This window comes from Embiotoca jacksoni, unplaced genomic scaffold (assembly GCF_022577435.1).
Source record: "Embiotoca jacksoni isolate LCO1_2020_lvr unplaced genomic scaffold, fEmbJac1.0.p SCAF_3, whole genome shotgun sequence".
NCBI lineage: Eukaryota > Metazoa > Chordata > Actinopteri > Embiotocidae > Embiotoca > Embiotoca jacksoni.
Genome location: NW_027185381.1, coordinates 23,539,767 through 23,553,352, shown reverse-complemented (window position 1 = coordinate 23,553,352; position 13,586 = coordinate 23,539,767). Strand labels below are relative to the sequence as shown.

The 13,586-nt window shown below is 39.2% G+C and overlaps 2 protein-coding genes across 2 annotated transcripts; one reads left to right on the top strand and one right to left on the bottom strand.

Moving 5' to 3' along the window:
- The first annotated feature begins 364 nt into the window (after window positions 1-364).
- Window positions 365-7,467, top strand: pllp (plasmolipin). Its single transcript, XM_069163369.1, has 4 exons — window positions 365-848; window positions 4,372-4,545; window positions 4,952-5,068; window positions 6,320-7,467. The coding sequence occupies exons 1-4, from the start codon at window positions 684-686 to the stop codon at window positions 6,425-6,427; spliced, it is 564 nt and encodes a 187-aa protein (XP_069019470.1). The 5' UTR covers window positions 365-683; the 3' UTR covers window positions 6,428-7,467.
- arl2bp (ADP-ribosylation factor-like 2 binding protein) lies at window positions 7,147-13,437 on the bottom strand. Its single transcript, XM_069163370.1, is given in 8 exon segments — window positions 7,147-7,932; window positions 7,934-7,980; window positions 8,992-9,088; window positions 9,264-9,349; window positions 9,524-9,630; window positions 10,020-10,081; window positions 12,952-13,024; window positions 13,332-13,437. Coding segments are annotated over 8 exon segments (534 nt in total). The 5' UTR covers window positions 13,351-13,437; the 3' UTR covers window positions 7,147-7,889.
- Window positions 13,438-13,586: the final 149 nt, after the last annotated feature.

The following is a 13,586-nucleotide window of genomic DNA, read 5'->3' as shown; positions in this document are numbered from 1 at the left end:
TCGGTTCATACAAAAACAGCCACACCTAGAGGCCAGTAATGACTCAGCTCTCAACTGTGTGTGTGTGTGTGTGTGTGTGTGTGTGTGTGTGTGTGTGTGTGTGTGTGTGTTAGTTTTTCTCCGTCCACCTCCTAGTTTTCAAACACATCAATGACTCATACAGGTGAGTGGCCTCGGAGAGCCATATGGGAGGTGCCAGGGGGGAGATAGCGATGGTAAAAGAGAGCAGATGGAGATGACGAAACACTCGATATGTGTGTGTGAAGGTGTGTGTGTGTGTGTGTGTTGGTGTGTCTGTGTTAAAGAGAGAGAGGCTCACACACACCACCATCAGACACCTGGCAGTGCAGGTGGACACTCTGACGGCTGCATATCTGAACCTGGAGTCTCTGACTGGAGGGCTCCTCTGTAACTCCCTGGAGGGTTTTTCTTTTTTCTATTTTTTTTTGTAACTATCAGGATCTTTTACGATTGTGTTTTGTTTCGTATTTTGTGCTTGGAACATACCTGAACTGTAATTTGAATATTAATGCTGGGATTTCAGCCGATTTGGGTGTTTTCTGAGGAGTGAAAACCTTTGAAGGAGGAAGACTTCCCATCAAGCGACTGAGTCCCGGTCCGAAGGAGTTTGTTGTCGGTGCGGCTGCTTCTCCGTCACCCATCTTTAGATAAGCTGCGGGATCATGGCAGACTTCCCGTCCAAGGTTACCACGGAGACCTGCTCCCCCAACTCCCACAGCTCCCAGCGGGGGGGGAACAGCCTCCAAGGGCTGGCCGCCAACATCACCTCCATTGTGGACGTGTCATTCATCCGAAGCATCCCGGCCACCCTCATGATTGCTGAAATAGTACGTAAGAGACGCATTGTCCACTGCTCTGTCTTCACTCACGGTGTTCACACTTCTCTTCTGCTCTGCTCGCTTTTGTGGGACAAACTCTTCTTTTCTTTCTGACTTTCTGACCACATCTGAAGCTCTCAGCTCCAGGACCAGATTCTCCCACTGACGACAACAAATATATATAAAAAAAATAAATTAAAAAAAATGGGGGCCACAAATACACGCAATAACTTCCTGAAACAGCTGGGCACTGTAGCTTTTCAGTAAATAATCCTCAAACAGAAGGAAATTGGGCATTTTGGGGGGATGGGTGGGGTGGGGGTGGCTGCACAGGCAGTGGTTGGTTGGTTTTTACCAAACTGTTCTCCAGCACGGCGGACATAAGTATCTGCACTCTTTATCTGACGCCACCGAATGTGTCAGCAAACTTCAGTTTATGCATCATAAATGTCACCAGTTATCAACTAAAATATGACTTTCTCTGATCAAAGCAGTGTTGTTTTTTTTTGTTGTTTTTTTTTAATCTTTGGCAGGATAGTTGTGATAGGATAGTGTTTAAGTACATTTGTGACTGCGGTTGTGAGAGGCAGCAGAGCGTAACGTGGATGGCGGTGTACTGCACCTCAGCTCAGTCGATGTATTTGCACTAGACTGTGTCCATACACGGAGCACATGTGACTGGCTGGATGAATGACAGGTGCAGGAGATCTTTGTCCCCTGCCGGAGGCCCCGTCCCGTCCCGTCCCGTCCCCTCACGTCACTCCCCTCTGACCATCCCATCGTTACGCTCAACCTACGTGAACAACAGCTCACTGTTAATGTTCACTCCGTGTTCAACCTCACTGTTAAACATTTGTCTGAGAGTTGCAGTTTTTAATGACTTTTCGTGGTGTTGTAGTAGTAAGTTCAGGCGGGTAGAATTTAACAGAAAGTGAGGTGTGGCAGGTTACCTTCGAGACGTACGGCAATTTACTTCATTTAATCTCTCTGATATAATGAATTTAACCCGTTTAATCCCAACAGTCAAAAATGTGAATGTGTGTTCCTGCGAAGCTGTACAAATATTATAGTTGACTTTGGCCAAAATATTCAACTTTCAGATGAGAAAATAAAATGTCTTCATTAAAATTAGTAAACATCATGTGACTCCTGTGAAGGGTCACATGACCAGACCTCTGAAAGAAGACGTCTTCCTCGGACTGTTACAAGAGAAAGAGTAGAGAACAGACCCATAATATTTTTGTACAGATATTCTTTAAAGGGTTTACTGCTGATATGTTTTAAAGATTATACTTCTCCACTTATATTTTGTTCATAAGAGGTGCCAATTTGTTAACAGTCACTATTGTGACATTAACAGGAGTTGTGTGTGTGCGCGTGCGTGTGTGTGTGTGCGTGTGTGTGTGTGTGTGTGTGTGTGTTTTGGCTATACCCCGACCACAGTGTTGTACTTGAGCTTCTTCTCTGTTAAGTCTTCAAACTCTATCGCTTGGGTCATGTGATTTAACTGATTGCTGTGGTTAACAGATGGGTTTTTCTGTCTTGCCGCTTTTTAATAGGCAGAGTAATGTGGTCCAAAGTTTAATAAGAGGTGAGCATTGCCTCACAAAAGTAAAGCGGAGTCAGTAAGTTAAACAGTTTGAGGTGTTGGCCTTAAAAAGAAAATCTATAAACCGCAGCTCGTGTTTGTTTTCTAAACCTTCGTGAACAGATTTGTGAGCACTTGGAAGCAGCACAACTCTGTCATGTTATTACTTACATACTTCGAGGCAAATGTGTGCTTGTTTACACATCAAGCTGCTACGGAGCAATATTAGCATTCATTTGGAGTCTCAGGTAATCTAATCAATGTAAATTCAATATTCAATCTGCCTTACAATTACATGTGTCCTTGTGTTTGATAGGTAAAGAGGACAAAAAAAATTAATAAAAAAAAAAAAAAGTCAATTATATTCTAACGTTAGCAAACGTTAAACCACCACTAGCAATCACACCAGACCGTGAAAGGGTTTATTGACAAACAACCCCGAAGTGATGGTTATAATACGGAAGATTTTACAGCCACATTTGCTGAGCAGTGGCAACAGCGGCCTCTGTGGCCACACATGGTAATTACAGAGTACTGTCGGATTAAATTCTGTTTCGCGACTGCGCGTGTGCTAGAGGATAAACACGATAATAACAGCACCTCGGGTTACCTTAGCGACACCTATATCTGGCATTACGTCATCAACGATCTTTTCTACTTCAACTAAGACTTATTTGACACATTTTTGAAACCAAACACCTTCATCCCTGCAAGTGTTCCTTCAGTCTTTAATTCATACAACAGCAAAAAGTCTCCTGTTTCCAATTTCCAGCTCCTTATGCAATATTAATAAATAATATGCCCTTCATACTGCATTATAAAATGCGTCTGCATAATGTATAAACACCGGGTCCTGGGATAGAGTGCACAGTTTAACAGAAAGATGCCTAAACCTGAGCAGTGAAGGGATAAAGTCCCCCTCAAATTTGTCACCTCATTTCACCAACTTATATTCAAACTGGTGGGTGAAACAAGACTCATTCAAACGCCGAGTGGTTTTGTTAAAACAGTGCACACGGCAGTGTGGCAATCTTTTCTTTTTTTTGGACTGAAGCTGCTGATCAAAGTGACTGTTTTACTCAGAAGTTCGAGTTATTTGCTTCCTTCAGTTCAGAACAGACGTCCTTATTAAAAACGGGTGCTTCGTAGAGGTCAACTTCTGTGTTTTTGTGTGTGTGTGTGTGTGTGTGTGTGTGTATCAGGTGTGTAAAAAGTGAAACGTGATCTCCGCAGACATAATGGTCTATCCTTTCAGTGGACAGAGAGCAGAGACGTACCCACAGGAAAATATAGGCGCCTTGTGTGGTTTCTATCTGGTTGGTGTTTCTGTTTTAGAGTTCATGTGGTGAAGTTTCAGTTTCATATACGCACTGCAAACAAACAGGAAGAAAAGACACGACTGACTTGGAACGATCCCCTGGTTTTTCTTCGGTTTAAGCGCGAACAAGAGCTGTAAAGGTTGTGCGGAAGTCAGCGCAGTAAACTTGGTGTGTCAATCTGTCCCTTCTCTTTGTAACAAGTATGTAAATAATTACATGACTCCACAAATACTTAATAAAAAGAGGAAGTGCTGGGAGTAGGAGACTGCTGTTATTCTCTTAACACTATAGCTCAGAAAGGAATCTCTGATGGGATTTTGTGCCTCGAGCTACTCCAGTTAACATTTCTATAATACCAGTGGATCAGATAACTTCGTTTGATGAGAAAGAAGTCAAACTAATAGAAAGTTACAAAAACTTTTTGCTGTTTTTAGCAAAAAGAGAAGTTCTGAAAATCCGACCGTAGGCCACAAATCAGCTGAGATGACACATCGGATGTTTCCTTCAGGAGTTGGTGGATACAAACACAGAACAAAAAGAAAGTGATTGCCAGATTTACATTTTACTTTTCTTGTATTAACCATCCAACTCAGTCTGTCTTGTTTCATCTCTCTCACCTCTACAGCTTATCGGGCTGCTCCAGTGGGCTCTGATAGTCAGCGCCCCCTACACGACGCAGCCGGCGTACGGCTGGGTGTTGTTCGTGGCCGTCACTCTGTGGATCTTCACCACCGTCCTCTTCCTCATGATCCTGTTCAGCACCCAGCGACACCTGGCCGTCATCCCCTGGCCCCTGACGGTAACAAGGGAGGCAATCGGCTTTCAAATGCCAAAATAAAAGTGCCTTTAAACAACCTGTGAACAATAAGAGGAAGCTCACTTGGATGAACTGTATTGTAATTGTTGTTTATTTCTAGAGTCTGCAGAGAGATCAAACCAGGTTTACTTTTTGGGTTTCCGACCACAAAACTGCTGAAAACTTGGTTTCCGGTCTTTAACTTTAGCAAGAATTAAAGTCAAAGTTCAAAGAAAAGGAATCCAAAAGTTTAATGTTTAAAAAAAATCGGTCACATAAAGTCAACAAAACTGTTTCAATTCTGGCAGAAAAAAAGTCGGTTCATGTAGGAGAATATATTCACAGCCTGACAGAATTCAGTAGAATTCAGACTGAACTGATGTGGTTTGTGTTTTTCCTCTTCTGCTAGGTGATGATATATCACGCCGTGGCCACGGTCCTCTATTTCACCGCCTTCCTGGCCAACGCAGCGTCTGTGCAGCCCTTCAAGCCCACCTACTTTTTCGGCCACATGGCAGCCGCTGGTGTAAGACGCCTGACGCCCACACACACACTCACTCACCGACAAAGAACCGGTTCATCTGGTAATATGCCTGCAGAGGCAAATATCTGTGATGAGAAACAACGTTTTGGTCAGAAAAAAAAAATCTTGGCCATTCATTTGCTCAGACCCTCCTCGTCGCTGTTTCTCCCGGTTTGATTTCCGATGCCGTGTTTGTTTATCAGGCTGTGGCCGGCACACTCGCCCTAAACTGGAACATATGACTTTCTCATGGCCCACACACGACCTGGAAAGACGTCATGTGATTGGACGTCCCGGTGTTGCAATCTAGTGTCAGCGTCACGCTGTGCCTCGCCGCTAGGCATGAAAAACCCACGCTGCTGGTCGGAGAGTCACCGAACTTCATTTCCTTTTACGCCTACAATGACAATGAAGGGTGTTATGTCCTGTGTTAGGTTCAGGGACACGACATGTGGTCCGAGTTAGACAAAAAAGACGACTTGTTTGAGGTTGGGAAAAGATTTCTCAACGGATATTCTTATAGCTTTCTCAAACCCTATAATGTCCCAGAAGGGATTTCTGGGTTTGATCCATCCCGCCTCCTCCAACCTGCCTCCCTGCTCGGACTTTAGCACTTTTGTACTTCGTCAAATGACCTCCTTTTACATGAACTCCTTCTTGGACCCTGGACATGTGCGCGTGTGCTTTTCACGTCCGTGCGAGGCAAAACGTGACACTGACACGGTATCGCCGAGTGGACCGACGGGTGAATCACGCACTTTGCCGTGGTGCTGCGCTGAATTGGAAGTCGAGTCAACTTTGTCCTCCCACCTGCTGTTCGAAGGACTCAATGTTCAACCGCACGCACGTAGAAAGATTTTAAGACCGAAATAGAACGAGTGAGGTGGAAAATTAAAGGCAGCATAAGGACCATCCGTGTGCTTTATGGTCCCGTCCACTGGCTAAAGTTCAGTCTGGTTTACAGCTATAGTAGCGTATAGCACATGATTAAACTCTCACACACACACACACACACACACACACACATACAGTAATCAGTTACCTTTTACAGACTGAGACACACCAGATACAATCCTATTTTCCTACAGGTAACGACCCTATCGGTGTTAAATCACCAGTAATCTTTAGAGATGTGGATACATAAAGATGTAAATACATCTGTGATTTACAACAGCCGTGGAAGAATTCTGACTTTTGCTCTACTTCCTGAGTTCATCATTGTCCTTGTTGTTGTCTCTCTGCTCGTGGGTCCAGTTCTTCGGTGCTGTGGTGACCGTGGCGTACGGCGCCAGTGCTTTCTTCTCCTACCTGGACTGGAAGGGAGACGGAGGAAACGCTGCCACCAACACGGTGCCGACCTAGGACTCCCTGGAAACCCATGACGCCGCTCCCCTGGAAAAAATAGTTTGTACTCAACGACTGTGTCAACACATTGTTACTTGACGATTACAACTGACTCCGGTAAACCAAATCCTGACCTAGAAGACCTGGAAGGGAATTAAGATGACTGGGAACAGATTCTGTACTTCATATCTGACTAAAAAGGGAAAGAAACATAATGTTTTCTTGTCTATGATATAAAGATAACCACCCACTCCCTATTTCAAACTCAATAGCATAAACTTTTCTCTTATGTCTTGCATTACGTCTGTTTGGAGAAACATGAAGACACTGAATCATTGAAAGTGTGTTTTGTATTTTTTTTGTGTGTGTTTATGAGGCATTACAGAGCCTTTTCTAATAGTACAAGTTTTATTTTTGTTTTTTGCAGTAAAAAAATGTATTCTTTGATTCCCCGTAGACGCCAAAACACTGATGAAAAAGAAAGAAAATGTACATATCTAAGGCAGTAGACTGCCAAATTTAGTTTGAATCCTTTAGTTGACACTCTGAAGATGTGTGACTCTTAAGTTTGCAACATATTTTTGTGATTCACCAAACACTGCTCTGCTCTCGTTGTACTGTACGTGCCTTTATGAAACATATCATGTCTTTTTGTACCAAGAGTTTGAATAATGGTGAAGTCCTGCGGTGAGTGCTCACGCTCAACCGTGCACTTTAAATAAAGCTCGTAGTAAATCTGAGGCTTTTAGCAGTTTATTTAAAAAATATCTTTGTTTACGAACAACAGTATTGCAGCAGTGACATAAATATACTTTCAGCATGAAAACAGTCCTGTTAAAACAAGTAGAAAACACTTACACTGAAAACTACACACACGTACATACACGCACACAATCACTATATACATTAAAAAAAAAAAATCACTTTCACAAGCACAAAACTCAAATCCAATGAGTTTTCACACTGACCAAAAAAATCTGAATGTTCATAAAACGTGTATTATTTCTGCTAAATGGCCGTCTTATGAAAAAAAAAAAAAAATAAAAACACCAGGCAAAGAGAGAAGATTCAGAACATCAATCAAGTTTTTCCTGCTTACGAGGGGATTTGTTGATGCATTTCACGTCAGAACCGTCGGAACGACCTCAAAAACACAAACATTAGTCGTTTATCAGCTCCACAAACCTTCTGAGTTTCTACTGTCCAAACATGCAGAATCAATAAATGTGAAATATTAACAGAATCACAGGCGAATAAGATGATGATTGTTACAAAAAAAAAAAAAAAAAAAAAAAAAAAAAAAAAAAAGCATCAGGCATCTCTCACCTGCAAGAAATTCACCATTCGGGGGACTATTTGTGCGCAGACTGTAGATTCAAGAGGAGTGCGTCCTGACGTAACACTTTTCTGAAGGCCCACGGACAAAAATCTTACATCAACAAACGGAGTTAGAGGCAATTCAAATGTCTGATTTTGAGCGTCACCGCAACTCAGCAGAGCCGGCGTGTTTGGAGCCTGCAGGGCGTGACGACCAGCATCTCGCTCGTGTCCAGACCTCGGCCCTCCTTTGCCTGGAGACACACAGGTTCGTGCAGACAGTATTAAAGCACACGCATACGGAGCAGAGGGAAGCCTTTATTTAACCTTCATTTACTATTCGAAGTTTCGTCACTTGGTCAAGATTAGCGCCCGAGATCCTCGCATTTCTGTTGACGCGTCGTCGGCGCGTGCGCACTTGCGATGTCAACGTGGACCCGAAACTTGAGCACGTCAAATTTTCTGTTAAATGTGTCTGTTTAAAAGACAGGGAGTCAAATCCAGATAATCGGGGCAGCGGGAAGCAGTGATTATGTTGCTGCGGGCGTATTCAACCAGCGCGTTGTCACGTTGGACAACCGTTTTCCCTCAGACATCTCAGACCGTCACAGCTGAGCTGCGTGTTGCCTGTTTGACCCCATGTGGGGGAGATTCTCCGCAAATGTCAAAGAAAACCCAGCTGGTTTCACTCCTGGTCTGATGCACTTTCTGTGGTCTGCGCCAGTTGACGTTCTGCTCCTCTTGAAACACAAATACCCCCTCAAACCACCGCGACCGGCTCATTGCTTCGCTGCTGTAGGCTTTCTGAAGCATTTTAACGGTTTTGGTTTTCAAATGCTCAGAATTTGACCCAGAGTCAGACGTGTGCTCTCTGCTCAAGTTTCAGGTCTGCAGTGAAATCGCGAATGTGCTCGCAGCAGAGGTCACAAAAAAAGGCTGATGTTGATGAAGTGATGTAACTCAAGGATGCTCGTGAAGAAAGTCCCTCCGTGCGCGTCACCGTTGTGCACGTTTGCGTGCAACAGCAACAGTGCTACTTCTCGAACAGTGTGCAGAGCTCACTTGCACAGTGTTAAAGCAGTCAGTGCGAACGGAAGCTCTAATCAGCTGATTTTAACACATCCAATAACCCACATATTGCAGTCGAGGTTCATTTGAGACGAAGTGCGTGCAAGAAAACAGAAATACCAAAAAAAAAAAAAAAAAAAAAAGACATGTAGAAATCACTCGTTTTAAAGATCTTCCATAACTCGTGAACAACTCACAGCTCTGTATTCCAGAAACTTCTCCTTGAAGGCCATGAAGTCTGTGAATGTCAGCAACATGTCAAAGATGTCATCTGGAACCTCCTCTTTGTGCTGCCTGCACACACAGCAGAGACACACGGCGAGTCTCGTCAGTGTTTCAGTGTACTGGTGCGCCACCTTGTGGTCTGTCGCAAAATTATATTTCTTAAAAGCAACAGGTGCATCAAATAGAAATAAAAAAATTTTAAAAAAAATGCTCTGTAGGTTTGTGTTGTGTTGTCGCATCTTACATGAGAAGCTCCTGGAAGGTGTTCATGTTGAAGCCGGGGATCCGCTGCATCAGCTGCCGCTCCAGATGTTTCTCCAGCAGGTTGACCTGCACGACAGCATCAGCCAAGAGGAGTGCTCTTTTAAGATAAACTCTCTCACTGAATTAAACGTATGGAAATGCAAATGGTCTTCGTGCACTTTTCTGCCCGATTTAAATGACAGAGGTCATATAACTGACTGCCCGTGAGAGTTTACTACGTTACTATGTTCAGCGACTCACGTATTCATTGAAGATGGGCGTGTAGCTGAGCTTGTTCTCATCCGAGTCGTCAAACTCCAGGTAGTGTTTCTCCATGAAGCTCTGCTCAAGCTGCTCAAAGTCCTCCTCTAAAGAAAAGCAACGGACGTGTTAAACGTCGTATTTAGTCATCATTGATTGGTGAAGGATTTGTTTGCATTCAGCTGCCTTTGCATTTTTTTTTTTTTTTTTTTAAACCTCTGTATTTTTGTCATGCATTATTACCGTGACCAAACAGACTAAAATATATCTTAATTTTTTAATGCTGATCTAATTTTCTCTACAAATATACGTGACTTGGATTCATAGCTACCTTGTAAACACATCTTTCACAAGACTGAATTGATTGAAGCATAACAAGAACCCAAATCCCAATTTCTTTGCATCATATGTCCCAATAACTACATTTTTTTTTTCTTTTCAGGAGAAAAAGCTGCTTTTCTCACATTCATCAGCTTTATTCATTTATTTTCCTCACCCACGATGATGCCCGCTATGCAGTCAATAACAGCATCGAAGGCCATTTCTGCAGCTGAGGAACTGGAGGGAGAAAAACAAGAGAAAAGCATCACAAACTATGAGACCTGAAATAAGGAAAAAAAAAAAAAACAGCTCCTCCTCCATCAGAGCTGCTGTACAGTACATGTTTTATCCACAGGAAATACGTAGTATCATGATATCTCTGCGCTGTATTGATTCTACTTTCTTGCTTTGAAAGGAAATTTTGAGCTGGCTGAATTAAAGAAAGAAAAACTCATTAAAACTGCAAACGGTGATGTGCGGCCCTCGCATGCTGCACGTCGGGGAGCCAGCGGGTCGGGGCACACTTCAAAAGATGAAAAAAAAAAGTCATAAAGTCGTCCAAAATATGATAAAAAGTCAAACTATAGCATGTCGTCTAAAATATGATTACAAAAAAAGTCATATTTCACTCATGTCATCTATAATATGATAATAAAAAGTCAAACTATAACATGTCATCTAAAATATGATCATAAAAAGTCATACTATAACATGTCATCTAAAATATGATAATAAAAAGTCATATTATAGCATGTCTAAAATATGATTTAAAAAAAAAAGTCTTATTATAGCACGTCGTCTAAAATATGATAAATAAAAAAGTCATTATAGCATGTCGTCCAAAATATGATCAAAAAAGAAAGTCATACTATAACATGTGGTCTAAAATATGATAATAAAAAGTCATACTATAACATGTCATCTAAAATATGATAATAAAAAGTCATACTATAACATGTCATCTAAAATATGATAATAAAAAGTCATACTATAACATGTGGTCTAAAATATGATAATAAAAAGTCATATTATAACATGTGGTCTAAAATATGATAATAAAAAGTCATATTATAACATGTGGTCTAAAATATGATAATAAAAAGTCATACTATAACATGTCATCTAAAATATGATAATAAAAAGTCATACTATAACATGTGGTCTAAAATATGATAATAAAAAGTCATACTATAACATGTGGTCTAAAATATGATAATAAAAAGTCATACTATAACATGTCATCTAAAATATGATAATAAAAAGTCATACTATAACATGTGGTCTAAAATATGATAATAAAAAGTCATACTATAACATGTCATCTAAAATATGATAATAAAAAGTCATACTATAACATGTGGTCTAAAATATGATAATAAAAAGTCAAACTATAACATGTCATCTAAAATATGATCATAAAAAGTCATACTATAACATGTCATCTAAAATATGATAATAAAAAGTCATATTATAGCATGTCTAAAATATGATTTAAAAAAAAGTCTTATTATAGCACGTCGTCTAAAATATGATAAATAAAAAAAGTCATTATAGCATGTCGTCCAAAATATGATCAAAAAAGAAAGTCATACTATAACATGTGGTCTAAAATATGATAATAAAAAGTCATACTATAACATGTCATCTAAAATATGATAATAAAAAGTCATACTATAACATGTCATCTAAAATATGATAATAAAAAGTCATACTATAACATGTCATCTAAAATATGATAATAAAAAGTCATACTATAACATGTGGTCTAAAATATGATAATAAAAAGTCAAACTATAACATGTCATCTAAAATATGATCATAAAAAGTCATACTATAACATGTCATCTAAAATATGATAATAAAAAGTCATATTATAGCATGTCTAAAATATGATTTAAAAAAAAGTCTTATTATAGCACGTCGTCTAAAATATGATAAATAAAAAAAGTCATTATAGCATGTCGTCCAAAATATGATCAAAAAAGAAAGTCATACTATAACATGTGGTCTAAAATATGATAATAAAAAGTCATATTATAACATGTGGTCTAAAATATGATAATAAAAAGTCATATTATAACATGTGGTCTAAAATATGATAATAAAAAGTCATACTATAACATGTGGTCTAAAATATGATAATAAAAAGTCATATTATAACATGTGGTCTAAAATATGATAATAAAAAGTCATATTATAACATGTGGTCTAAAATATGATAATAAAAAGTCATATTATAACATGTGGTCTAAAATATGATAATAAAAAGTCATATTATAACATGTGGTCTAAAATATGATAATAAAAAGTCATACTATAACATGTCATCTAAAATATGATAATAAAAAGTCATATTATAACATGTGGTCTAAAATATGATAATAAAAAGTCATACTATAGCATGTGGTCTAAAATATGATAATAAAAAGTCATACTATAACATGTGGTCTAAAATATGATAATAAAAAGTCATATTATAACATGTGGTCTAAAATATGATAATAAAAAGTCATACTATAACATGTCATCTAAAATATGATAATAAAAAGTCATATTATAACATGTGGTCTAAAATATGATAATAAAAAGTCATACTATAGCATGTGGTCTAAAATATGATAATAAAAAGTCATACTATAACATGTGGTCTAAAATATGATAATAAAAAGTCATATTATAACATGTGGTCTAAAATATGATAATAAAAAGTCATACTATAACATGTGGTCTAAAATATGATAATAAAAAGTCATATTATAACATGTGGTCTAAAATATGATAATAAAAAGTCATACTATAACATGTGGTCTAAAATATGATAATAAAAAGTCATACTATAACATGTGGTCTAAAATATGACAATAAAAAGTCATACTATAACATGTGGTCCAAAATATAAAACCTGTTTGTCTTCTGACGTCTTATGAAAACCAACGTGTAGTCAGGGTCACATTTCAGATGTCCGAGTTGTCAACAACAACAACAACAACAACAAATGGTGACATTTCCCTTCTAAATGTCTTCCACGGTTCCATCTCAACAAAAGTTCGTGTTCCCATCCTGAGTCTTTGTCCCTCGTGAGTCAGGAGCTCCTCCGTTCAACCCACCTGGTGATGTGAAATATGTCTTCTTCGTCCACAGCAACGATGTCCACGATGTTGTCTGCACAGCTGCGGACAGCTGTTCGGTGACACGGAGGCAACATGTGAATGTTTTTTTTGTTTTGTTTTGTACAACGCCGTCAGGAACCGCAGGGTTATCTTGTGATAACATTTAGTGTTAAAACTGAATCACAAAATTAACGGTTTTGGTCCTTAAACGTTAAGTTAGCTGCCACGGCTAAAGTAAAGCTAATGTTAGCTAAACAACACCTGTCACGGTTTGTTGTCGTATTTTATTTTTTATTTTTTTTCCAAACTTAAAATAATTCATTTTAAACATTTTTAAGTTGCATTAATGTTGTTATATTTTTATTTAATTTGCTTACTTCGTTCCGTGATGTCCATGTTGTTTGAATAAATCGGTGGACGTTAACTTGCGAACGTAAAGTTGTTGCCAGGGAAACTGCGCGTTTATGTGCGCCTTTACGTTTCGTCCGGAAGAACAAAATCTGTGTACATTGGTTCCTACCCGGGACTGAGTAGATTCTTTTTTTCTTTTTTTTTTAACTTTATTGGGACAAAGCTTTCCTCCGGGACCTAAAAAAAAAAAGTCCTTTATGTTTTTAATGCTAAAGTTTCAC